General features: G+C 45.0%; 1 protein-coding gene across 1 annotated transcript in view; it reads right to left on the bottom strand.

The window, feature by feature from the left end:
• LOC133011301 (protocadherin-1-like) overlaps nucleotides 1-27,494 on the bottom strand; it is a 182,002-nt gene extending 154,508 nt beyond the window's left edge. Inside the window, exons 1-3 of the mRNA XM_061078997.1 lie at nucleotides 26,988-27,494; nucleotides 13,774-14,605; nucleotides 6,690-8,873 (exon numbers count right to left, since the gene is read on the bottom strand). Coding sequence (XP_060934980.1) covers nucleotides 6,690-8,873; nucleotides 13,774-14,583 — 2,994 coding nt within the window. The 5' untranslated portion in view covers nucleotides 14,584-14,605; nucleotides 26,988-27,494. The remainder of the gene's footprint in view (nucleotides 1-6,689; nucleotides 8,874-13,773; nucleotides 14,606-26,987) is intronic.
• Between the last annotated feature and the right edge of the window lie 6 nt (nucleotides 27,495-27,500).

The following is a 27,500-nucleotide window of genomic DNA, read 5'->3' as shown; positions in this document are numbered from 1 at the left end:
CACAATCACATCTGGGCCTTTAGAAGGAGGAGAAAGTGAAAATGTTGAATCCTACAGAAACACAAAGATCTGCTCACGACCTCCTGGTTTACTACACAACTATTGTGAGTAAATTACCAAGTTCAGTTCAATTTCTCTGTTTATCTTTATTCATGTTTAAGTCTAGCGGAGAAAATCTCTTTTAAACGTGAGTGAGACGATGGAGAGTTTACGGCTGAACTGAGGCTAAACACAAACATCTGCACGTTCAAACACTCTGAACGACACGTTAATGTTTGATAATTAGCTTCAGCATCATTTGCTAATTAGCACTAAACGCAAAGTGCAGCTGAGGTCGATGGGAACAACGTTAATTTTGCTGTTATTTGGTCGTAAAATCCGAAATATCTGACAAATTTACATTTTTGACTAAACGGTGAAGATGCATGAAAAGTCTGGATGGAGGTTTCATCAGAAGAACGAGTGTGATGGTCGACCATCTGTTGTCCTGGAAACATCATGTTGAGTGTCTGTGTGTGTCTGCAAAAAATCTAAATTTTATTTTCTATTCTATTTGGAGCGAGTCAACAAATTATTTAATTTCTTACTTACTTACTTTACTGACAATAGAATCATAATTCATGGTCCAAGAGTTTATCCACAACTTTAAAGTCATAACGATGTTGGTAGAACAGCTGTGTGTGAAACTCAGGATTCAATTAATTAATTAAGTCTGGTTGATAACGTCGTCTCCTCAGGATTCCACGACTCTTTGGTTCATCGGTCGATCCTGAAATTAAATATGGGATTTAATCCCAGATTTTAGTAGATTCCAGGATATAATCCAGCTGTTGTTGATGCAGTGAAGTTACGTGTTTGTAACTTTACTTTGACCTAATTATTGAATTCTACGTAGCTGCTGCGGCCGAGTCTTTCCTCAGGAGAAGGAAAAGGATTATTTGGGGTTGACCCGATTTCACGAATCATAAATGCAGGTGAAGTTCTTGAGTTCAGTGAAAAGTTCTCAAGCTTCACAACAGACATCCTGACGAGCAGAGGAACTCTGAGATCTGCTTCCCAGCGTCCTGACCTCGTTCGCTGTGAAAAAACCTGGAAGTGAAACTTCAAACGAGGGAATTTCCATCTTGAATGCAGCTGTTTTTAAAAATAGCAGATTCAGTTTAAAGATCAGGTCTTTATTTAAAATCTGACTGCAGCTGCAGAAACATTCTGTCGTCAGGACGTGTCTCGCTGAAGCTCAAATGCTTCAGTTTCCCTCGGGGAGCAGAAGCCACTTGTTGGCTAACGGCCGCCATGACAGTGTGTTTCCCTGACAACAGGAAGTTGTGTGTCTGTCAATGTGCAGGTGAACGTGCTATTGATTCAAATCACCTGTTTTAAATCAGTGATCAAGTAATGAACTGAAACTGCTGCCGAGCAAAGTGATGAGAGTTTAATGTGAACATTAACACGTCCAGTGAAATGGAAAAACTCTCCTGGGAGCTGTTACTGCTTTAGAGAAGGTTTTATAAACCTGCTCAATAACTGTGAATTAATTATTAACCATTGAAAGTCAACAAGTTTCTTCTCATGTGTTCATAAACGCACCAGGAAACAGGATCAGTTCTCTGAAGGATGTTGGAGTTACAGACATGGAGATGAGATGTTTTAATACTGTGGTAAGATACTTTACTTAATCAACTTTATATAAGTACTTAAAGATTTATTTTACAATATTTGTATTCAAACAATTCTTTATTTAACAGTATTAACAGTTATTTATTACACTTTTTAAACTTAATAATAACAATACATTTATTTACTTTAATTGACTTTAACTTTATACAATTTTTTAGATCTTTATTTTTACAGTATTATATTTAACTTTATAACTTAATTATAGTGTTGCTTGAATTAAAATAGTTAAACTTTGATATAACAGGGTTTTTCTAAAGGTTCAATGCTTTCTTTAAGTATATTTATCTTTATCATGTAACAGTTGTTAACAGCTTGAATATTAACTTAATGATTTAGGTGAAGATGCAGATGAGAAGGAACCTGAAGAGCACATCTGGATGAGGAGCCTCCGACGTGGAGACAGAAGAATATTCACAACCTGTTGCAGATGTTTACACTTTCTCCCCAAAGCTCGTTCGTCAACATCAGCATCGATGTCGGCTCGAGTCCAAGAGTCCGACCTTAAAACTCTTAAAGAACATGAACGTCCCAAAATGTCTTGAACCACCAGACTCTGAAAGTGACCTTTATCTGATTGTTTACATGGAAATATGAAAATCAGCCTGTTAGCATCCAGCCAAAGAGAGACAGTTTGTTAGATGTGTCAGGGCTTACACACACACACACACACACAGACACACACAGACACACACACACACAGACACACACACAGACACACACTCACACAGACACACACACACACACAGACACACACACAGACACACACTTCTTCATTTAAAGGGCAGAGCTCTCCATAGAAGGAGGGATTGTGCTGGATTGTAGGGGGGGTGGGGGGAGGGTTGGTCAGTTCTATGAGTTAGCACACACACACTCACACACACTCACACACACACACACACACACACACACACACACACACACACACACACACAGGTCTTTGTGTTACCATAGAGACAGCGGAGTTGGTCCACGTAAAAGCACAAAGTGCGTTACTGGACTGTTAATGTGGATTCCAGACAGGGCGGTGGGGGGGGGGGGGGGGGGGGCAGGCTGTGACCTCATTAACCTTTGACCTCTTTACCCTCGCCTGCTAATAACTCTTCCTGAGTGATATTTAACCTTTGACCCTGGCAGGTTCGGCACCTGTTGTTGTCTCATTGCAGGTTCAAAGTCCATGGCTGTATCTGTGTGTGTGTGTCTGTGTGTGTGTATGTGTGTGTCTGTGTGTGTGTGTGTGTGTCTGTGTGTGTGTCTGTGTGTGTGTGTATGTGTGTGTCTGTGTGTGTGTGTGTCTGTGTGTGTGTGTGTCTGTGTGTGTGTGTGTCTGTGTGTGTGTATGTGTGTGTCTGTGTGTCTGTTTGTGTGTGTGTATGTGTGTGTGTGTCTGTGTGTGTGTGTGTGTGTGTGTGTCTGTGTGTACACAGGCCACATGCCAACAGGTAGGCAGCGCTGTGGATTTAGTCACAGACTCAGGTGATGCGTTCACTGGTCGTTGGATTCCTCAGCTCCCGTCTCCTGCTGCTGTCACTGCGTCACTGAACAATCCGAGCACGTTGGTTTATAAAACTAATTCACTGTAAGAATTCATCTTTCTGATCAATTTCAATGTTCCATGAAAAGTGCATGTTGATAAAATGAGTTTATGAACTCGTGCATCGGAGACGATGATTCGTCCATCGACAGATTCAAGTTCATCTGTATAAAGTCACATGTTTGATCCTGGAAACTTTCATGTATATTTCTTTGTGACACTAAACTTCACATGATCTGTTAATCAGTGTCTGTTTCTAAATAATAAATATATTAACCTTTGTTTTTACCAACGTCTGTGAGGATGACAGATTCTTTAATTGATTATTGATTTTAATGTATAATGATGTTAATGTTTTCTAACTTCTGTAACTAAAGTGTCTTGTTGCTTTGACTCATGTGTTGTGATTTGAATTCAAACTGGTCGCTGGTTAAAGTACGACTTCACCTTTGTTGACTCACTAAACACACAGCAGCAGTCTGGCTCCTCCCCTCCACCCCCCCGAGGGTCACGGTACAATAACGGCTGCAGGTTCAGTCATTTGAAAAAAAACAATTCTGTTCTGCCCTCTTCTGAATCGATCTCTCCAGAGCATTTGTGATCATAAAATCCCCCCCCCCCTTCGAGATGAGGTCACGCTCGAGTGGCTCCTCCCTCAGACGTCGCTGATGGCGTCTGGACGTCAGAGACACTTTGCTCACGGGCGTCGGCCTCGTGTCTGAGGCAGTTTTACATAAATTACATAATCAATACGTCAGTGTTTGTTTCTTTGCTGATGACACTGTTCTTTATGCCTCAGGCTCCGCTTGTCTTCAGTCCGACTTTAATGATTTTCAATTATCACCTTTTAATCGCAGACGAGTTCTAAGACTGAAAAGTTCTCTGAACTCTGCTGCAACAAATGTCTTTTTTCACAAGCTTTAATCAGGATGTGTTGACAGAGTAGACCTCTATTTTATTTGATTTATTGCTGAATCAATATCTTTGTCACTTTTCTTTTAATAATTTTTATTGTCCTCCATTTTAAATGTTAAGTGTCTTTATTGTTTTAGTTTTCTTTTAAAGTGGTTCCTCTAAACATTTAAAACAACGTTCTTCACGTTTCCTCATTTCAGTCGATACAACACGATTCAGTTTGAGAACTGGTTTTACTCACCATACAACATTCAAATGATATGAATTACAAACTGCCCTCAAACTACTGAGTCTTAAATAAATAATACACTTCATTATCTCACGATTCTTTTGAGTGTTTTACTCGATTCCTTGTTTCTCAGTCTCCTGTGTTGTGTGATTGTGTCTTTGATTTGTCGACTGTGTTCTTGTGATCGGTCTCATTTGCAGAAAAATATCTTGATGAAATAAAAGCAAATGAACATATTCATGCAGGAAACATGCAGCACATATATCTCTCTCCAGGAGTGAGGGATGAGAATGAGAATGAAACACTGAGACTACACCACTGTTACCACCACCCACCCCCCCACCACCACCACCCAGTGAAAGCACAGAGAGCGCCACTTTAACATTTAAGCAACATGTTTATTGAAATAAATTCTGCTTTACGCTGTAAAAAACAAACAGAAAACAAAACACTGTACAATTACCTCCCCCACAGAGGGGGGGGGGGGACATGGATTAGCATGTGCGTGATGGAGCAGAGTTGATATGAGGCCGAGGGGCTTTTCAATCCGACTCGAGTGAAGTGTGACGCCTGCGGGTTTGAGCGTTAAAGGCTGAACATTAACCCAGCAGGACGTTAGCAATCTGCGAACTCCAGCAGAAACTCTGCAGAACCGACCAGACAGGAAACACAGCTTCATAGGAACTGTATGATAATGATAGGAATGCATACGCAGGTGTGTGTGTGTGTGTGTGTGTGTGTGTGAGTCTTTGGTTCAGGTATTCACATGAATGCAAGTTTTTAAATATGCAGGAGAACAATGAAATGTCCTTGTTAATAAGCACACACACAACACACACAATAATGTTGCAACATAAACAGCAGATGAAAAAAGCAAACAAACAAAATAAAGTCTTTGACATCACATATATGTACAGATCCAACATGGCCGCCGAGCCAGAGCGTGATTGTCTCCATGGATTTCACAGTGCACATGACAGTTTCATTTCACAGCCTCGGGTCCATCAACGTGCAGCCGCAGGAAAGAGCCGACGTGGCGTGAAAGCTTGTCACGATCACGCAGTTAATGGCCCCCATCTCCAACCCCCCCCTCCCCCCCCCCTTTTTTTGTACATTAAATAGAATAGAGCAAGGCACTCTGGGTAGAAAGGCAGGCGCCTGGAAAATTACCTGCCATTAATCTGTGCAAACAATTGACTTTTCAGCCCCGGTGATTGGGAACACGGCAAAATGAAGTCGTATTTCAGCCGAAGTGACGGGAGGAGCAGAGGTTAAGAAACGGTTGTGTTGAGTCTTAGTGTACCTTTTCCTTCATAGTGGTTTTTTTTACACCTTCTCATTCCCTTTCTTTATTTCTCTCTCCGCCGCTCGGCCCCATGACTGAGCTGAAATTACCTTAAATGCTTCTGAACTGGATGGAAAGACTCTGAAGTGCCGCTCGGCCGCTCGACTTCCCGGGGAAACAAAGCCCAGGAACAATAAAACTGGTACAAAAAAATAAAACTCAGGAATTCCCAGTCACTCTTTGTCACACTTCAACGAGCTGATCAGGCCGTAAAGAGGCTTTCAGACTTTGAGCCAGCTCGCCAGGAGGAAAAACAAAAACAAAGACGGAAAAGAAAAACACATTCAGACTTAATGAGGTTGTCAGTGTGAACCTTCTACAAAGAAACTCCAGATTCAAAACATTTGTGACTCATAAAAAAAAGGAGAAACTCGGAAGCTACTTCATTTAACCCACCGTGAAAAGGTGAACACAAATCAAACATGAACAGGTGAAAGCAAAAACAAATCAAACAAAGGATGAACATATGGAAGCTAAGGATAGACCCGAGTGGGATTCACCAGATCAGCAGTGGACCCTTAATCCAGGGTTTGCATCTTTGTGCATTTATCTTTTTGTCTCTTTATCTTTATGTGGAAGATTTAACATCATGTGATGTAATAAACCAGGAAGTCTTCATTTAACACATTAGAAACCCCCCCATGGTGTTCTGGACCAGTTCATGTAGGAGTCTCTGGTTTCCATGTTCCACTCAAATGTCAGCTGATAATATTGTTAAACCCATATCTGGTCTATCCTTGATGAAATCCTTCATGGTGTGAATACTGTGGTATAAACCAAAATCTGAACAGAAAAGAAATGATGAACAAAAGCAAAACCAAATAAAAAAAAGGGGGAAATGACAGTTTGGAGGCAGGTGCTGTGCAGGGGAATCAGTGCGACTTTGGTGGAAGAATCTTGGCAGTGCCAAATCAGTCCCAGCATGACTACCACACCCGGTCGGTCCAATAGATGTCCCTGTTGTACATTGAACTGTTGGCGTAGTCTCCTACCTGTTTGCTGCTGTATTTGGGCGGGTTGGCCTTGTAGCTGTAATCCGAATATTGGTCGGAGCCTGTGGAGTTGTTGTCCCCTGTTCCCACAAAGGTGTTGGTGGCAGGCAGGTCCTGAACCGCCTGGTGCTTCTTGGAGGCGGAAGGCGACTGTGGCTGCAGCTGGATGGAGGGGAGGGGCGAATTGGAGCGATAGTGTCGCCCCAGATCGGGGCTTCCCGGTGGGTAGTTCAGGGGCAGGTGGATTCTGGGACTGTCGTTGACACTCTCGTTAATGAGGTTGAACTTGAGGCCTTTCTGCAGACTGGCCTCCTCCTCCTCCTCCAGGGGCTTGGCAGGTTTTGGAGCTCGACCCTTTTTGCTCTTTTTCCCTTTGCCATTTTTGGGTCCCTGCTTCGGAGCGTACAGGTCCTTGCTCTCCTTCTTGCCGGCCTGATAGCCGCTCTTGGCTTCCTTCTGCAGCCGGTGTCTAATGACCACCACGGCTACGATGACCATGATCACACCAGCGATCCCTGCCAGGCTGCCGTACAGGATGTTGCTGCGCTGAGCAAGGGCGTAGTTGGGATCCCCGGCGATGTCCCTGTCCAGAGGGGTGTAGAGGCTGTGTCCCACCAGCGCCTCGATGACGGACACGTTGGACTTGGTGTCGTTGACAAACACGTGGACCAGGGCAGTGGTGTGGCGTGGAGGTTTGCCTTTGTCACTGACCCGTACGACAAGTCGGTGCAGTCCATTGTGCTTTCCAGTGAATTCCTGCGCCAGCGTGATCTCCCCGCTGTTGGGCGCGATGTGGAACAGCTCAAACGGGTTTCCACCTGTGATGGTGTAGACCAGCTCAGCATTGGGTCCAGAGTCAATATCCTCAGCCTCCACCACCTCCACTAGGGTCTCCGGTTGAGTGACAGGTGTCAAGTAAGTGTAGGTGGAGTTGGCCGGTTTGGTGACATAGGGGGCGTTATCGTTCTCATCCAGGACATTGATGGTCACTCCTACGTAAGAAGATCGAGGAGGGTCACCTCCATCCACGGCTCTCAGGCGGAAGGTGTAGGTGCTCTCCTTCTCACGGTCAAAGGAGATGCTGGACAGGATGGTCCCGGTGCCATTCTGGATGACAAACTTCCCGTTGTCCGGTTCCACAAACAGCCTGACTCTGGCGTTTTCACCTTTATCAGCATCAGTGACGGTCACCACGCCAACAGGGTTGAGCGGAGCCATGTTCTCAATGACGGAGAAGCTGTAGCCGCTCAGCATAAATTTGGGGTCGTTGTCGTTGCGGTCCAGAACATTGATCACCACTGTAGCAGTGCCAGTTTTGCTTGGAACCCCCTTGTCTGCGGCTGCCACGCGGAACTCGTAGCGCTCGGTATCCTCCCGATCCAACAGGTTCTTCACACGCAGCTGCCCTGTGTTGGAGTCGATCTCAAAGAGTCTGGTGGCTGTGTGCTCGATGATGCTATAGGTCAGTTCCGCGTTGGTGCCACTGTCTGCATCCGTTGCCACGACATCCGTAATTTTATCACCTGGCTGATTTCCCTCTGGAAAGTCCACCTCGAGCATCGCAGGGGAGAAGGTCGGCGTGTTGTCGTTCACGTCAGTGACCTGGACTTTGAGGGAGTTGGTGCTGGACAGGGCTGGGTTCCCAGAATCCACAGCGACAATTTCAATTCTGTAATCCTTTACACGCTCATAATCCAGCGGGGTCGTTGTCTGCAGGAAATACTTCCTCTTCCGATCGTTGGCGGACTCACTTGCAGGTCGGAGCTGGAATGGGACGTCACCGGCGACTACACAAGTAACCACAGCATTTTCCCCCTCGTCACGATCTGACACCTGGACCAACGCCACCGGGGTCCCGATGGGCATGTCCTCAGAGATGTTGGCCACACCGTCTTGATGCGTCACCAAGCCGATGCCACGGATCTCGATGGCTGGTGCGTTGTCATTGTGATCCCGGACGTTGATGGTCACCAGGACCTTGGAGTACTTGGAGTTGGGCCCACGATCTCTCGCACCCACGAAGAACTTGAGGAAACTCTCCTCCTCGCGGTCCACTTGGCCTTTGACGTAGATGATTCCAGTGGAGCGGTCGATGCGCAGAAGCCTCTGAACGGTCTCCGACGCCTGATGGAGGCTGTAGTCGATATCTCCGTTGATGCCGGTGTCTGCATCATTGGCTCTGACCTACAGGGGCGAGAAGAGAGGGTTAGTTTAAACCACTGTCCTGGTTCCTCTGAGAAATCATCACAACTAACAAACTTTAATGAGCCAGTTTCACACGTGCAAACTTGAACTCTTATTTGACCGATTCCTGTCAGGTCAATTCAAAAGTTATGTGTTAGAAGCAGCCGTTCGGTTAAATCTGTTTCACTATTTAATCTCTCAGAATCAAAATCGTAACTAAAGCAGCTCCACACAAGCCTTTGCATGTTCTCTGTCATGTGTGAAACAGAACAGACGATCGTAGCTGAGTGCAAACCCCCACACAGCAACATGGAGCGGCTCAGTGCTAATGTTCCTCCCGTTATGAAGAAGGCTCCTCGGGCCCATTAGGACATCGCAGAGGACGGAGCAGCGTCGGCCACGGTCCGGCCTCACACGCCCACACCCAAAGTAAATGGAGGTAATTAGTCGATTAGGTGGGACGAGCAGTCAGCACAATGTCACTTAGGAGCTGCTCATTAAGACGCCTTCCTATCTAAACATCTAATACTTTTTAATTGCGTTCGTTCAACGCCTCGGCTGCTGTGAGGAAATGTAGGTCGGCGTGTAGTTCCAATTGAACTAGTTGTTGAACAGCTGATTTAAATGTCCCAGGTGCTGCTGGTTCAGCTTTTCCTTCACCTGGGACTCTCAGTAATGTGATGAGGGCTTTTAGAGTTTACTCCTCCAAAGCAGAACTGGATCCGAGCCAGGTTTCCACTCAGCAGAATCATCTCCTAAAATTTAAGTCCTCAAAATATTGGTTTCTTGAAAAACACGAATGTGCCAGAGAGGGGTGGGAATATTCTGGGCTTATTTACACAAACAATAAAACGTCTGTTATCTGGGCCAAGGACACAGAACTCTACTATAAACCCAAGTGACCGTGCCAAGGATTTATAAAGGAAAACTTTAATTACTTATTTGCTTTGGTTTGCCAAGAATTAGACAAGAAGATTAAAAAAAGAAAATCTTCTATCTGCACATGCATAGAGACACTGTCTGTTAGCTTAGCTTAGCATAAAGACTGGAGACACAGGGAAACTGTTAGCCTGTGTTTCATTTAATGCTTAATAATTAAGATGACATATTTCCACAAACCCAAAATTTGATGATTTTACATTTAAGCTTTTGTAGTAAATAAACAATTATGATTAAATTGACAGCTCCAGGTGTTTAGACAATATTTCTCTTATATTACTGACAGACTTTGGCGTTCTGTGGCTTTTCACTATCTGGTCATGATTAATTGATAAACGTCATAATTACTGTCATTAATAAAAATAATTATATTCTGTAGCTCTTTACTTTATGTTAAGCTAAGCTAACCTGGCTGCTAGCAGTCTGATATTTGCCATTTAGACATGAAATCGTGTTTTTCTCAGCAAGAAAGTAAAATAATCTCTGAGAATTCCAACCTCCTGATTTATGAAACCAAACATCGCTTGTTGCGATGGACTTTGGGAAAATGTTACAATCTTAAATATTTGCATTTCTGCGATGTGGCATCCATAACAATGTATTCAATGAAGTGAAGTGCTGCATCAAGGGAAACAGAGAACGTGACAATGTCTTTGACGGGAAATTAAGTCTTTGAATGAACATCTGAGGAGGAAATCCGTGTTGAAGCAGTTAAACATCTGGCAGAGTATGTGAGCGACGCTCCTTTAACAGACTCCGGCTCACGGTGCTGTCACATAATAAATATCTGGTTTCCTGTCTGCTCAGGATCACAGAGTGTGACAGAGAGTCCACGGCGCCCGGGGGGGGGGGCGAGCGTGGAAGCCACTGATCCGGGTCAGAGAGGTTGAGGTTAAAGAAAGCATTACAGCGAAATTATAATTTCTGCTGCCCATTGATTTCCTTTCCTCCGGCCGTGGCTTTGAGTCGCGGACACCACCGAGCAGCGGTGAATTATTGACAGCTTGGGAGAATTGTGTATTGAGCAGCTGGAGCCGGAGTCGCTGTGATGAAGCCGGAGCGTCGCTGGCTGCTCGCCAAGTCCAAAGTACAGCAAATATAAACTGTTACCAGAGACCCGGCGCTTTCTTCAATCATCAGAGGCCCTGCAAGTTCAGAGCTCATTTAATTCAGCAAACATCTAATTTCTCTGCTGCTCCGACTGTAAATCACATCAAACCGTCACTTTCTCTCCTTCAGTGAATTCTTTTGGTTTATTCCTCAACAAACAGCTTCCAGACTTTCTGCAGAGGGACAATCTATCACAGTTAACATCCTGTCGGCCTCTTGTTGACTCAATTACATTATAACTATTTGGTAGTTCAGCGTGGAATCTGCTTTTGGGCTGTCAACTAAATATTTAATGCGTTCATCGTCTTTTCGGGGAATTAATCACGAGCGATGACAGTCAGAAGATTCTCTGGACTTTAACGAGCTCGAGACACGAGGAGAAGCTTTGTCTGACAAAGTGACAAAAACAATGTGATGGATTATTACGATCGTCTGATCCATTAATCAACGAAAACGTGAGATCATCAGCCAATTAAAGGCCAAGAAAACTTTTATCTCGTGAACACAATCGAACTAAATCTGGCAAATTAAGATATTTATTTATCTTTAATTCAGAATCTGAGGAATCCACGTCCGATGAACACATACGTTAAGTTTTTGAGTGTTAAACTAAATCAATAAAACATCACAGTGTTTATTGTGGACTTAAACTTTTGTTGTTGCATCTTTAATCGAATAAATATTTGATTTGAATAAAAACTCTTTAACCTAACTCCACTTACAAGCTTTTAATGGAGCTTTAAACTTCGGTCGCTGCTAATTTGCTCATGAATATTTAAAGAGGAAAAAAAAACCTTAACTCAAGGTCCACTTGCAAATCGACTGAGGAGAAACCGCTCCCTCATCCGCTAATGAAGGTCATGAGAGACGGTGAAAGCTTCTAAAAAAAAATAATTTATTCAAGCAAAAGTTTAAGAGGAACCTAAAAAGCAAGTAAAGTAAGTTGGAGTGATTTAAGGTACTTCACTTTGAGTTTTTCATTATTTACAAGGTAACAAAGTGATGAGCAGCTGCCTTGAAACTTGGAATATCTGATATTTCAGAATATTGGGAACGTGGCTCCTTCACAGAGCGAGTCCAGAGACAGAGATATACACGTCTGCGCCGCCATTGGACGATCTAAGCAGGTCAGGTTGTCAGTCAGCGACTTCCTGCCGTGAGTCCTCAGAACGCACGTCAGGTGAAACGGATTCCGCAGCTCTCTGAAATGCGATGAGCCACATCCTGAGCAATAACACCAATAAGCCCCGTGGATAATCTCATGACTGACTCAGATTAAGTCATGCACGGTTCACCGGAGAGCTGGCTGGTCGCTCCGCACTCGGGCGGGAAGCGAGCAGCAGCGGCGGGTGAAAACCGCGAGCTGGGTGTTTTGGTTTTGTTTGTTTTGCCGCTGAACCAAACGGAACCTTCCCGCTCCGCTCGGCCGGACGCCACATCACGTAGCGCCGCCCGGCGCCAAGAGCTCAAAGGTGGAGTTGAATCAGTGGTTAATGTGTGACTACACACGGCGGCGATCCCACGCCCTGCTTCACCTCGGGCGCACCATCTGTCTGTACGGACCATTGAGCAGCAGGTTGTGAGCGCTCGCTGCGGCGTGGCGTCCGGCTCAGCGTCACCAGAGTCTGAAACGCTCAGTGACCACGAGGAAGAGACGGATTCACCCATGTGAACACAACTCTCTTTCTTAAACCTTTAACTGGTTTCATGTGAGAACAGAAACACGTGGTGACCATGAGTATTTGTCAGTTAACTGATTCCAGGTCTGAACTTTACTCCTCCCATGAAAAACAACAGGTAAAGATATTCTCCCATGAAACTCCCCTTTAAGAGATAAAACCCAAAAATCAGTTTATCTGATTCACACTTATCAATCAGCTTAATCAATAAAAACATCGATAAATAAAACAGGTTGAACATTAGTTCAGAAAAGATTAAAACATTAAGACCTGAGGCGATGAATGAAATAAAATCGCTCTTAAATAGTGTTAAAAGAATAACCAACGTTTACGAAAATGTTCAATTTTTTTGCCCGTGTGTTGGTGAAGTTATTTTCATCGTTGTTTTCGTCAGTGAAACTTTGCTGTAATCTGCTTCAGTGAATCTCGATGTATTTCATCAGTCACGTACACACGTCTCATCTCTAAAGCCAGAACAACGCAGATATCACACTTTATAAATGTGTTTACGCTGCATTTAAAAGAGTTAAAGTTTACGGGTCTAAAAGTGTTACAGGTAAAAGTCTTGTGGTTAAATTAATCAGCTTAATCAATAAAAACATCAATAAATAAAACAGGTTGAACATTAGTTCAGAAAAGATTAAAACATTAAGACCTGAGGCGCTAAATGAAATAAAATCTCTCTGAAAAGGTGTTTTACAGAATAACCAACGTTTACAAAAACGTTGTTTCTTTGTTGTTTTCGTCAGTGCAACTTTTGCTGTAATCTGCTTCAGTGAATCTCGATGTATTTCATCAGTCACGTACACACGTCTCATCTCTTAAGCCAGAAGCAAACATCACACTTTATAAATGTGTTTACGCTGCATTTAAAAGTGTTAAAGTTTACGGGTCTGAAAGTGTTACAGGTAAAAGTCTTGTGGTTAAATTAATGCAGGAAACATTGATTCAGAAAAGCAGCAAATCTGATCTTTTAGAAACTGCAACCTGCGACTTTCTGGATAGTTTGCTTAATAAAATAACTTCAGTGATCAATCAATATTAGTAATTAATAATGAATAATGATGAATCCTTGAATGGACTGTTGCAGGTCACATGTACTGAGAGTAGAAACACTGGTTAAGTTAATAGAACCCTAGGTAGAGCGTGTGTGAGGTGGGTTGATCACGGACCTGCAGCACGGAGTGACCCAGCAGGCTGTTCTCCGGGAGCTCCGCCTCGTAGTGACTCCTCTCGAACTTGGGGACGTTGTCGTTCTGGTCGGTGACGGTGACCCGCAGCAGGGCGCTGCTCGCCCTCGCCGGCTTCCCGCCGTCCACCACCCTGATGTTCAGGTCGTACGAGTCCTTCTTCTCGCGGTCCAGGACGCCCATGACCACCAGCTGCGGCAGCTTCTCGTCCGAGTCCAAGGCGACCTGCAGGGCGAAGAGCTGGTCGGCGTCCGGCCCGGTGGTCAGCGTGTACTCGCCCACGCCGTTGGCTCCAGAGTCCCTGTCGCTGGCCATGGGGATGGCGAAGAGGGCGCCGATGTGCGTGTTCTCGGGGATGGAGAGGGAAAGGATGGGCGAGGAGAACTGCGGCGTGTTGTCGTTGATGTCCAGCACCTCGATGCGGCCTTCGATGAGCCGCGGCCCCATGCCGAGGCCCTTCACCATGTCGGTGATCGACACCTCGATCTCCAGGAAACATTTGTCGCCATCGAACAGGTTGCGGCAGTCGTGCAGCGTCTCGCGGTCGATGGGGATCTCCGTGGTGTAGATGTCGCCCGTCTTGCCGTCCACCCGCAGATACGGCGTGCCGACCTCCAGCTTGTAGAGGTGGCCGGAGTCGGGGAGGCCGCGGTCTGACGCCAGGCTGCCGATCAGCGTGTTGGGCGGCTGCTCCTCAGGAACTCGATACAGGATGTCGCTGGGTGCGGCGTGACAGGAGACCAGCAGGACGACCGCCAGGAACAGAGGAACCTCCCACCTCAGCGCCGCCATGTCTGCGCCCGACAGCACCGTTCTGAAAGAGACAAGCGGAGAAAACACATGAATTAAACTAATAAATTAAACTAATGAAGAAACACAACGACAGCTTCTGAGTTCGCGGACAGACGACGGGAGAATCCCAAACGTTTCTGACTGAGTCGTTCAGGCGACGGAATAAATTAACCAAAAGCTCGAGGTTCTAATTTGATTTACAAATTTTGGAATATGCATGTCAGATATGTTCCACATCACTTCCTCTACTTTTGCATTTAGGTGCCAATTACATTCCAAAGTCCACAAAGAGATAGACGTCCGCCCGATGTGTATATTTCACTGTGTGTCCACGTCCGGAGGTTCGAGGTCTTTCTATCTGAGCAGATGATCAAAGCAGTAAAAACCAAGTTTATCCAAAGTTCATCGACGTGTTTTAAGGGCTGAAACACAAACGTGCACACGGACACGAGGCTCAGCAGATTATTCTGCAGTGAATCAGGTCACGACCGACTCATCAGACTAAAGACTGTTCAGCTGCTGAAGTTTCCGTCACAGAAACAACATCTAAGGTTTCCATCGTTGTCGTACACTCGTAAGGTTTGTGTTTGTGCGTCAGTGGCACCGCCCACTTTCATCAAATAAAACCACAAGCACCAAACATCTGGGACGACATGAGAAACTCCTTCAGGTTTAACTTCCTTCAACTGTGCATTACTGCTAATATTCTGATTTCTTTGTATATAGTTTATCTACTTTCTACGTTTCCTTTGTTTCCTTGTATGTTTGTATATTTACTGTTCCTGATGTTTTTATTTCTACTTCCCCGTTTAATGCTGTGACTCGACAAACTGACCCCAAGTGCAACTGAGGGACGAGTTATGTCTGAAATTTATAAAAATATTAGAAACAAATACATCAGAGGATAACGAACCAAAAGACGAAGGATTCAACGTCAAAGTGAAAAGCAAAAAAAACTATTTGAGATCTGACGTTAAAGAAATTCAGCGCTCGACAGATTCTGAACCAAAACAACTTTACTTTTTTAAATGTTCTGGGTATTCCATGTTGTAACGAGTTTATTAACTCAAGAGACTATTTGTAACTTAGATGAACTCAAATTTAAGACTTTTTAAATGTTGCTAAGTGAGAAAAATAAAGATTCTGATCTGCTTCAAAAACAATTAGGACGTAAATCCTGACATTTAACCACGTCAACATTAACACGACGTTTTTCTGTGTTTATGGACTTTTCTGCCTCTTTTTAACGACTGAACATGTTGTGTTTCCTCAGTCTTGTTCATTTAAGGACCCGAACTGATTGAGAGTGATTCAGACTTGTCTTGTCTCCCTGAAGAAAACCTTTCTCTCCACTGATCGGATCGGATCCTGCGATCGATGCTCAAGAGATTTTACTGACAAGTCGACTCTTCACCTGACGTCTGGTGTTTGTGAGTCTCCAACTCTCACTCCCTCTTCACCTCTATCTCACTTCCCTCACTTCCCTCCCTACGCCGAGCTGCAGGTCGCCGAGGTTAATCTGGAGAGAGCTTTCTCTCTCTCTCTCTTTCTCTCTCTCTCTCTCCTCGCGTCCTTGATTTGAGGAGGAACACACACACACACACACACACACACACACAACATGGATCAGCATGCTGAGCAGGAAGTGTTGATGCTCTCCTCCTCCTCATCCTCTGACTGCTGCAACACTGACTTTACTGTGTGTGTGTGTGTGTGTGTGTGTGTGTGTGTGTGTGTGTGTTGTGTGTGTGTGGGAGTAAAGTCTTGTATTTTCTGAGCCTATTATCCGAAACACGAACTAGAGCCTTGTGCACGTTCACTGAACGACATGAAACGAATCAACAATCTGAGCCGTGCTTCTCGTTCACAAAGTGAAGTCGTGTTAATAAAGTTAATTTAATGTCAACGACCTTTCACGCATCACAACATCCCGTCTACTCGTCTTTACACAGAAAAACACAGATTGAGCCTCGGGGGGACATCAGCTCACATCCCGTCCTTCAACAAGGACAAAGAGAGAGAGGGAGATAGAGAGAGAGAGAGAGAGAGAGAGAGAGAAGCAACGAGTCGGAACTTTATCAACTTTAAAACACACAGAAATACGAGGAAACAAAACCTGCTGTGACGTCTGGAAACTTCTCAACTTGTTTGACCACAAATCTTCAGAATCGCATTTTATCTCGAAAAATGTATATCCAATTTAAAACTGCTATTAAATTTACTGGAAATTGAAATGGTGTCTGATTAATTAGCAGTGAGTCAATTTTTTTTTTTTTTTAAATGTGCTTGTATTTTGGATTCTTTAGTCAATTTGTCTTTACGTCAAAGAATCACATTTTTCCACGGATCCAAACTTGGTCCAAACAACCGAACAAAAACAAACTGATTCAGTTTAAAACGATAGAAAACGAAGAAAAGCTGAAAACAACCGAGGTTAAAAGCAGCACATGTTGCTTTTGTGCGTTTGTTCGACACAAGTGTCGCCTGCTCTGCACCCTGCTGTGACACACACACACAAACACACATCTAATTACCCCTGTATGACTGGGAATGAGTGTGTGTGTGTGTGTGAGGGGGGGTGGGGGGTTTAACTGTGTTTGCAAGTGTGAATGTGCATGTGAATACCCCAGTGTGTGTTTAAGTGTGTGTGTTTCTTTTCTCACATTTTTCTCTGGAGCTGCCAAATACCCTCGAACCGCCGACCTCTGACCCCTGAGCCCATTTCACACGTCCCCATGGAAACGGAGCTGAAACAACGCTGGCCGACGTCCAGTCTGCGAGAAACTGAGCGAGTCGGACGAGTCGTGTGAAAAGTGTTTGATTTGTTTAATTAGTTTGTGTCGTCAGTGTTGTGATGCAGCTGCTTTGACACCAAATGTACATTTTAAAATTAGAATTTAAGTCACGTTGTATTTGGTGTAAACAGATATTTGATGTTTTATGTGATTCTAATTAAAAATGTTACTTTAAATTGTCCACTGAGCTTATAACCACGTTATAAACATATACCAACAGGTTTATAACAACAGTCTTAACGGGAGAAGTTATAACTGTGGAAAAAAAGAAGAATATCTACCTGCAACCATTTAACCGTTTACTACAGACCATAAATATACTGATTATAAGTTATGTTACCATGGAAACGGCCCTGATGTGACTATAAACTCTGAATAAATGACATTTGAGAGATTTTCCAGGTCACCAGTGACTGTTTGTCAGTTTCCTGTGCGTCTACGTGGAGAGTTGGTTTAACTGTGACCTCGTGTTTCTCCTGCAGGTGAATATAAATCAGGAAAGACGTGACTGGAAAAGTGTCTGAGGTATTTTAACCCTCTGGAAACCATTCATCATGGAGATTGTTGTTTGAGTTTCTCAGTTAGAAATCTGTTGGATCAACACATTTTAAGTGTTTAATTTGTAAGAACTGGTAAAAAAGTTAGATTTAGGTTCTGACTGTCGACTGCTCAGAAACGAGGTGCGAGACCTGAAGTACACAAATCCACCATAGCTGGTTTCCGTGTGGTCATGTGATCAGTGTTGAACTGGAACATGTGGACTCGCGTCTTTATAAAAAGAAAAGCATTCCGGGTCGTGAGAGTTTTGGGGTCTAAATAAATCTCAGGGTCAAACGTCAAGAGAGAGAGAGAAAAATCAAAGTGCAGCGAGTTCCTGTTTGTTGATGAACACATGTTGATATGTGTGTTCACATGTACTGATTGCTGTGTGTGTGTGTGTGTGTGTTTGTGTGTCTGTGTGTGTGTGTGTGTTGTCTCCTCGGGGACGGTGCCGGGGGAGCCAGAGATCGTCCAACTCGTCCTTTTTCCCACAGTCTGAAACTTTCTCACCAACCCTTCAACCAGCATGTGTGAGTGTGTGTGTTTGTGTGTGTGTGTGTGTTACATTACAAAGACACAGGAATGGGCTTTGGGGGGGGGGGGGCTTAAGGACAGTAACGGTCCTCTTTGTGATGCCGAGCAGCGGCGGCCTGAGTCGCTGTGTCGGCAGCTGGAGCGGGCGAGAGACTGTTGATATATCTATGTTTTGTTCTTTATCTTATGACTATGTTTTACCTATATCCTATGAATAATATCAGCTGTATAGTCTTTATAATCAATATTGCATAATACAAAGTAAAAAATGTGGACTCTGAACTGGTGAACTGAAAACAACATGTTTTCTACCGTTGGCTCCTCAGGCGAACTGTGAGCCAGAAGGATGGGAACAGGAACTTGATACCAGGACAATACTTAGAACAAGCTTAGCGACAACAGTTTTATCTTAGAATAAGGTGTCATCTTTTTGACTCAGACACAGGGCACAACAAGTATATGATAATTGTTCTTATACAATAAACGTATTACTGTGAAACTTTTGAACATGGAACCTGTCTGAATTATTAACCTTTCCCATTTGAACCTCGAATTCACGAACATGACGCCGGTCCGGGCGAGGACCGGGCTCAACAAGACACAGCGTCACAATGGGGGACAGAGGGAGAGAGAGAGAGGGAGAGAGACACAGCGTCACAATGGGGGACAGAGGGAGAGAGAGAGAGGGCGAGAGACACAGCCTCACAGGGAGAGATAGAGAGGGCGAGAGACACAGCGTCACAATGGGGGACAGGGGAAGAGAGAGAGGGCGAGAGACACAGCCTCACAATGGAGGACAGGGGAGAGAGAGAGGGCGAGAGACACAGCCTCACAGGGGGAGAGAGAGAGGGCGTGTGCAGACCAGCGGCTCCATCACAAAGCAGCTGAACGGCCCAGTTACCTCCCGGTGTGTTTCCCAGTATTGACATGCAGAGCGTGTGTGTTTGCATGTTAACGTCCCGGAGCTCCAGCACTGTACATTACATTAGGTCACATGACACAAGCCCGAGTCACAGACACACTAAGCTCCTCCTCCTGCTGAATAAAACATCTGCTGACATCAGCTCCTCGTTGGTTTCCAATTCTCTCTGCGTTTAAATCTGATATTTTTGTCTAAAAAAACACTTTAGATCAAATAAATCATCAGGAAATTAGATGAAAAACAAACCGGGCGAAACAACGCGATCGACTTCATGTTCAACTGACTGTGGCTTGTTTAAATGAAAGTTATGGATTTATCTGATGTGTCGACTCCTTTCTCCAGCGATCGTTTGATAAAATGTCTGAAAATGGATCGAACCTCCTCAGTCTTTTCACCAGAGACCGAAACGATGTGTTCAAGTGTCTCATCTTTATCACAAACAGAGGAATGTTATAAATGCTTATTTAAAACTAATAGCTGATATTCACATTTAAAACCAGAGGTGAAGAAGAAACCAGTATTTTCACTTAAAAACATCAATTGATTATTGAGACAGTTAATAAACCATTAATAAATCAATACTGACACGAGCAGCTCGATCAAATCCATGAGTTCTGATCCAAACACTGATGTTTGTACAGCTACAGATCATCAGAGGACATTTACACAACCGCACTGCTGTAAACAACTGTAAATCATACCACTTATTAATAAACCAGCTTATTTCCCCAACTGCTTGGGACATAAATAAAATCTTCTGCCACGTGAAATTCAATTTTGGATTATTAATATAAACAGAATAGTGTTAAATAGACAAAACAACCAGATCCACTTAATTAAATGAGCTACAAATCAAGACTCGGAATATTGATGCGAAAAAATAATCCTGTGAATCAAATCACTTCTGTGAAAGGCTGTTAGGAAATCTGATTACAGACGATCGGCTCATGAATTTCACGTCTCTGGTGTAAATATATCAAAGCAGGAAGAAATTAAATTCACTGTACGAAATTTATGATTTTCTAAAGAACCCGGCGCTGAAAAACTGACCTTCAGATCCACTGAGTCGATGATGAAGCAGCAGCTGAACTTCTCCTCACTGAGCTTCACCAGAGACTCACACAAGACAACAGCTGATAAAGTACAGCCTGCCCCCCCCATCAACTCAAATAGCCCTCGTCTCCATAACAAAGAGCCTCATTGGCTGCTTCAACAAGGCCCCGCCCCTCAGCAGGTCCGATCTAAACCAACTGGACCTTCACTGGTGGAAGAGGAACTGGTTTCAACCGTGTTCACCTGAACTCGTCGTGAGGAGTTCAAGGTTTCACTCCACAGCTCGGACAGTTTCCAAAACGCTCGATTCTTTAGATTAATACGAAGCAAAACACGATCGAGTAGATTCACGTTTCTGTGTTTGGTTCAATTTATAGATTGAAACTTGATTTATTTCTCCGACAGATTACAACTGGATTTCCTGAGGCCGATATATAAAATGTAAAAACATTAATAATCGTTTTAGACATCACTTTCCAGAATCATCTCAATTTGATATAAGGATTTTTTTATTTCACATTTATAAAAATATAAAAGCTTGATTTAAACATTTAAGTTGAATTGATTTAATTCATCTCAATATAAACTATATAAAGAACGGAGCAGCAACGACTGGTCAATTCATCGATTCGTTCAACTAATCAACTACTTTGATAAATTAATAAACACTTTTCATGTTTAGTTTAGTAAAACGGTAAAAGTTCGTAAATTTGCTGATTTAAATGACAGCAGCAAATTAACAATATTTAAATTTGGGCCTGTTAATCGGACAAATGACGACATTTGATGTCAGGTCACATCTAAACCAACTGGACCTTCACTGGTGGAAGAGGAACTGGTTTCGACCTGAACTCGTGAGGAGTTCAAGGTTTCACTCCACAGCTCGGACAGTTTCAGACTTTGTCTCCTTCATGGAAAACGAGTTGTTTAGCAGCTGCAACACGTGGTTTCGGGTTTTAACCTAAAGTGCAAGAGTCGGGAGACGAGTTGGTGCGACAAACTTCTCTGCTGCGAAAACACTGAGAGGAAACTCGTCAGCTAAAGTTGACCCCGGTTCTGAGGAAGTGAAAACACACAACGTCTGAGGAAGGTTCCCTGAAGCCTCCCAGTGAAACGACTGGAAGCTTCCCAGTGCTGATGAGGTTTCTAACACGTGACAAACTGGAAACCTCTTCTCACTGGTGCCAGTCTGCTGCTGTTCATTAGATCTAATTAGCAAATTACAGTTTCTTCCTGAAATCCAGTGACAGCGAAACTTCGTCTGTGACTGAAACCAAATAAAATGTGTGTCACACAAAAAGTGGAACAACCACTGAGTGTCAAGTTTAATTCCAGTAATTACACAGGAAACATCATCAGACCAATTTCAAACCATTAACGTCTGGCAACGTTTCGGAGAAATCTGGCAACACAACGCCCTCGGCCTCTTCCACACCACAAACCACTTCCTGTGTGTGTGTCTGTGTCCAGTCTCACAGGTGTGTGTTTCACACCCGAGTGTGTGTGTTCAGCAGACAACACACAGCATAAACTACAATAACCTGAATGTCAAGGGCTCCGTGCTCACACATAACTACACACTGCTTGAATTAAATATCACCACACAGACAGACACACACACACACAGAGAAAAATCAAAAGACGCTTTGATGTTTTCAGATCTCAGATGGAGAGGATGTTTATGAGGTGAGCTCTCTGGACAGTCCACTGTGTGTGTGTGTGTGTGTGCGAGTGTGTGTGTGTGTGTGTGTGCGAGTGTGTGTGTGGTCCCTTTGCAGCACAAAGGGGATTACTCTATTCACTACCATTGTCTGATCCAGATTAACACACACAAACACACACGTACACAAAAACACATCCTCCCTATTCAGATGCAGCAGCCAAGTCTTTTGGCCTCCTGACACCACCTGTGTGTGTGTGTGTGTTTGTGTTTGTGTGTGTGTGTGTGTGTGTGTGTGCTTTTGTTTTGTCTCACGTCTCGTTTCAACCGATGCCAAAGATCGGAACAGGATAATCGTACGAAAGCGGCGCCGTTTGAATTTCACCTGAAAACCACGGACGTCATAAACCTGCCGCTCGTCACGTTTGGTGAAGTTTTAAAACAACAAAAAATCTCCTTCCAGATAAATGTGTTTAGCTCGAGTTCAAACCACAGACTGTAAATAAAGACAGAAGCCAAGGAATCTCCATTCCCCCCCTGGTGGCCGTCTGCAGTATCGGCCTTAAACCTCCATGTTAGCAGACGGGACATGGACTAAACTATTAAATCAAAGTAGGGTTAGGTTATGTTAAATACATTTTTCTACCATTCGTGGACAGTGGGAGGAAGTGAAGACGTGAATCTCCCTGAACACACCTGAGCCTCTGCACACAGGTCACATTGTTAGTGTGTCCACGCCTTGTGTAGATGTGTGTGTGTCACTGTGTGTGTGTCACTGTCCCTGTCACTGTGTGTGTGAAACGCGACACTGGAGCGGCCACTTCACTGTCACACTCGAAACGTCGGATTAAATAACGTTGACTCACTGGTTTTTTATGGTTTCATGACGGGTTTCGATGCCATTGTCTCCTTAGTGCCGCTCGGAGGCACCGAGGCAGGAAATCTGGTTCAGGGATCAAACGTGTGACCTTTTAGTGACAGGATGTGCAGGCGAACCGCTGAGCCACACTCACACATGCACTCGCTGATCCTCCAGCAGCAGCACAGGGGGATTAATGGAGTGGATGGCAGATGAACAGCAGGCGGGTATGAAGCAAAGATCAGGCTTCATCCAAACGCTTTAAATCCACGAGCAACATATTTATTCCACATGTCCGACGACGGCACGAGAAGAAAAACACTCGGCTGCGATATCACTGGACGAATATGACAAATAAAAACCAAACGCTCAATTCTTTAGATTGATTTGAAGGAAAACACGATCGAGTAGATTCACGTTTCTGTGTTTGGTTAAATTTATAGATTTAAACTTGTTTTATTTCACCAACTGGATTTCTGAGTCCGATATATAATTATATGTAAAATCATCAATAATCGTTTTTAACATCATTTTCCAGAATCCTCTCAATTTGTTATCAGGATTTTTTCATTTCACATTTGAAAATGAAACGTGTTGATGATCATATAAAAGCTTGATTTAAACATTTAAGTTGAATTGATATAATTCATCTCAATATAAACTATATAAAGAACGGAGCAGCAACAACTGGTCAATTAAACAATTACTTTAATAAATGAATAAACACTTTTCATGTTTAGTTTATTAAAACGGTAAAAGTTCGTAAATTTGCTGATTTAAATGACAGCAGCAAATTTACGATATTTAAGTTTGGGCCTGTTAATCGGACAAATGACGACATTTGATCTCGACACCGATTGGTTGATTAGTAATAGAGAATTCAGAATAATCAGATTAAAGTCATCACACTGAGAATCAATAGGTTGATGTTTCACTTATGTCCAAAATAGAAGAAAATAATTAATTTCACTCATCTAAAAACACTTGTGATATTTGAGGATCTCTTGCTCTTTTCTGTCTTTCTCTCACAATGAATTTCACAACTCTGAATATTTCCACTATTTTCTTGACGATTAACCAAAAACAAAAAGCGTCAAATTGCTCAGAAATAGAATTAATGAGGATCTGCGAACGCTCATCACACGCAGCTGCTGGGTTCCTGTTCCCGAGCAGACGTGTGAAACCAGCAGGCAGCGAGTTTCAAGAGCGTCAAACTGGTTTTAACCCCAATTTCTACCGACGCACGAAAAGACCAGAGATGAATCAATACGGCAATAAAAGCACAGGCTCAATAAAAGAGCTTTCAGATCCGTTTACAGGCGGAGAGGACGGCGAGCGGCGAGCGGCGAGCGTCCGACGGCGACTGACACATGAAACGTGATGTTCCTGATTCCCTCAGGAGGACGAGTCTAGCGCCGCCATCGCCATCAGGTTTCATGTTTTTAATCAAAGCTGCTGAAACAACGACAGCAGCGTCAGGTGGACGACATCGTGAATAACATCGTGAATAACATCGTGAACAACAGCTGTCACATCGGGTTTGTGTTTTTCCCGGGAACAAAAAACAAAAGCTCTCGCTCCAGATTCTCTGCTTTCACTTTGGATTAAAGAAAAATCCAGAGCGGGATTTCGTTAAACCTTTTCCTCCGGGCGTCTGCAGCAGGTCAAGATTTTGTTCCTTAAATTCGAAGGCTCGTGGCCTGATGTGATCCAGTGAGTGACAGTGATGGGAGGAGTGAGGGATTCTGGGAAAAGGGATGGGGGGGGCGACAGCTGACCCTCGACTCTAACGAGGAGGAAAACAAAACCAAATGGAGCCGTTGCCTCCGAACCCGTCACCCTGTCGTGAATTTCTACTGTTTCACCATTAAAGTCTGAATCTGGATGTTTTCACCTCCTCAGACGTCTAAAAAATGTAAAAATTGTTTTGCTGATTAATATTCGGGGTCATTGACGAGTCACTCCACAAATGAAAGGGTTTTTTTTTTAAAAGAAAGAAATGTGTTTGTGAGATTCCACAGACGTGACTAACGGCTCGTCTTCCTCACGGAGACGAAGAAGAGCCCAGCTTCCTCGGTTTGTAATTTATCAGAAATGGAAAAATGTTGCTTCTGTGTGTCACTGTCAGTTTTTTAAGCCGGCGTCACACCTGAGGGCGAAAGGAAGAAGAAGAAGAAGAAGAAGAAGAAGAAGAAGAAGAAGAAGAAGAAGAAGAAGAAGAAGAAGAAGAAGACGCCGTGAAAACTGATAAATCGGAAGCGTGGACACTTCTTTCTCCACGGAGCCGGAATGTGAGCGCTCGCATTTCACAGACCGAACCCATTTCCACCCTCACGGCTCGCGGTTTGATGACGGGCGTTAACGACACAGCTCGCTCAGATCCACGGGTTCTCCACGCCGGAATGTGCAGAACGGACGCCGTTCCACCCCCACCCCCCTCCTCCTGGATGGATGCTGATGGCGGCAGAGAGGAATCCCAGAGCTGGGTATCGAACCTCCGGCCTCGCCCCAAAAACCGGAACCGCAAAAACCTCAGAGCGAGTATCTCCACCTCAAACATGGATCTCTGTTTACAGAGCGGCGAGCGGGGGGGGGGCGGGAACCTCCCGTTTGACCTGAAACCACAAGCTGACCCTCGGAGGCTTTTTTTTTTTGGACAATAACGAGAAGCAAAGAGGTTTAACTGCAGATTAGAACCCACGGGAAACCAGAGAGGACGCTGCCACACGGCGCCCGAGACACACGGGCGCCACGGAGACTTCTCCTGCCCACGCCAGAGTCGTTGGAGCGATTCTGAAGGAACGAGGTGACGGGGGACGACAGGGGGGACAGGGGTCAAAGGTCAAGTGTGGGAACAGAAACAGGCCCCGTGTTCCCAGTGGCGTTCGCACGGCTCGTCCTGATGGCGTGCAGCGACCACTGCAGCGGCGTTTACTAACCACACAGCCCCCGGCTCTCTCTGTCGGGGAGAGGCGGACGCAGTTTGCATGTGAATACCCGACTCCCCCCCCCACCACCCTCCCTCTCTCTCCCTCTCTCTCCTTCTCTATCATGTAGAGCAGGTCGGACGCCCACCACCCTCTCTCTCTCTCTCTCTCTCTCTCAGGGAGGAGGTGGAGGAACTGGAGGAACTGGACGGACTGGATTCCCCCCCCCCGCTGACACACCAGTGGCTCACTGGGCCGTGGTGTCATATCTCCACCTGCCTCTCCTCATCCATAACTCCTATAATAACATAACATCCATAACTCCTATAATAACATAACATCCATAACTCCACCAGCTTCACTCAGGATCCAGAATCTGCTGCTGACCACAGACACACAGTGAGAGAAGCACCAGCTCTCATGTTACAGTGCCAACACACAATTATTATGGATTATCACGACAAGCTTTTCTGTCTCTTATTATTATTATTATTATTATCATTATTAAGACTGCCATCCTCCCACCCTGCTCTCTGCTCTGTGAGTCCCAGCAGAACGCTCTCTGCCTCGGATGGAGCCGGAATGAAACCCACCAGTGGAACCGCACATCCCACTGTACCACCCCCCCCCACCCCCACCCCACCCCCACCCCCCCATCCTCAGCACGCACTTGCCAGTTCAGTGTAATGGGGGGGGGGGGGGTTGGTTGGTTGTGTGATGGTTCGAATCCCCTCAGAGGATGAGACGCTGGATGAGAACCATCAATCGCTTTAAACTGGTTTTATTTAACCAACAAGTGTTTTAATATACACACACACACACACACACACACACACACACACACACACACACACACAGACACACACACACACCCGCATCAGGTCTGCGGGTTTTTAGAATCAAACGCACAAGTCTTCGTGCGTGAGGAGAAACGTAAAAAAGATTTAAAGTGGATTCACAGATTCGTGCGTAAAGCTGCTGCGCTGAACCCGGAGCTCGGACCCGGGTCCTGGTGTGAGACCGAGCCGGGGTGAGACTCACTGTGGACCGGTCTCACACCGAGTCTCACCCCGGGTGGTGGACCTGGACCGGTGCTGTGGACGGAACTTCCTACCTGGACCGGGTGAGAGCCGCGCGGGTCCCCGGCTCTGAGCGCTCCAGCCCCGGCTACAGGCTCCGCTGCTCCTCGGTGTGTCCAGGCGGATCCGGTGCTCCAGACCTCCGGGGGAAAAACACCCGGGATAACAATCCACCGAACCGGGGGAAAAAGAACCGGAAACAAATCAAACAATCCAACCGGGACCGGGGAGGAGGGGGGGTAGTTATCCGGTTCCTCGGTCCACTTTGACTGTCACGACCGGCGCTGCGCTGCGCCTGGACCCGGCGGAGCGTCCTCTCTCCCGGGGCTGGAGCTGCAGCCCGGCCGGGGGGAGAGCCGGTGACCGGGGGGAGAGCCGGTGACCGGAGGGAGACCCGGAGGGAGGGAGGGACAGCTGTCCTCTCTGGTCCCCGTGGAGGAGCCTCAGCACCGGGCAGCGAGCACCGGCAGCAGCAGCATCATCCTCCGGGTGGCTCTCTGCTCGGGAGGCGGTGGAGCTGGAGGAGGACGCGGGCAGAAGGAGCTCCG

The sequence above is a fragment of the Limanda limanda genome, chromosome 10, assembly GCF_963576545.1.
Source record: "Limanda limanda chromosome 10, fLimLim1.1, whole genome shotgun sequence".
NCBI classification, from domain to species: Eukaryota; Metazoa; Chordata; class Actinopteri; order Pleuronectiformes; family Pleuronectidae; genus Limanda; species Limanda limanda.
Note: the sequence above shows the minus strand (reverse complement) of the source record. Positions and strands in the feature narration are given on the sequence as shown.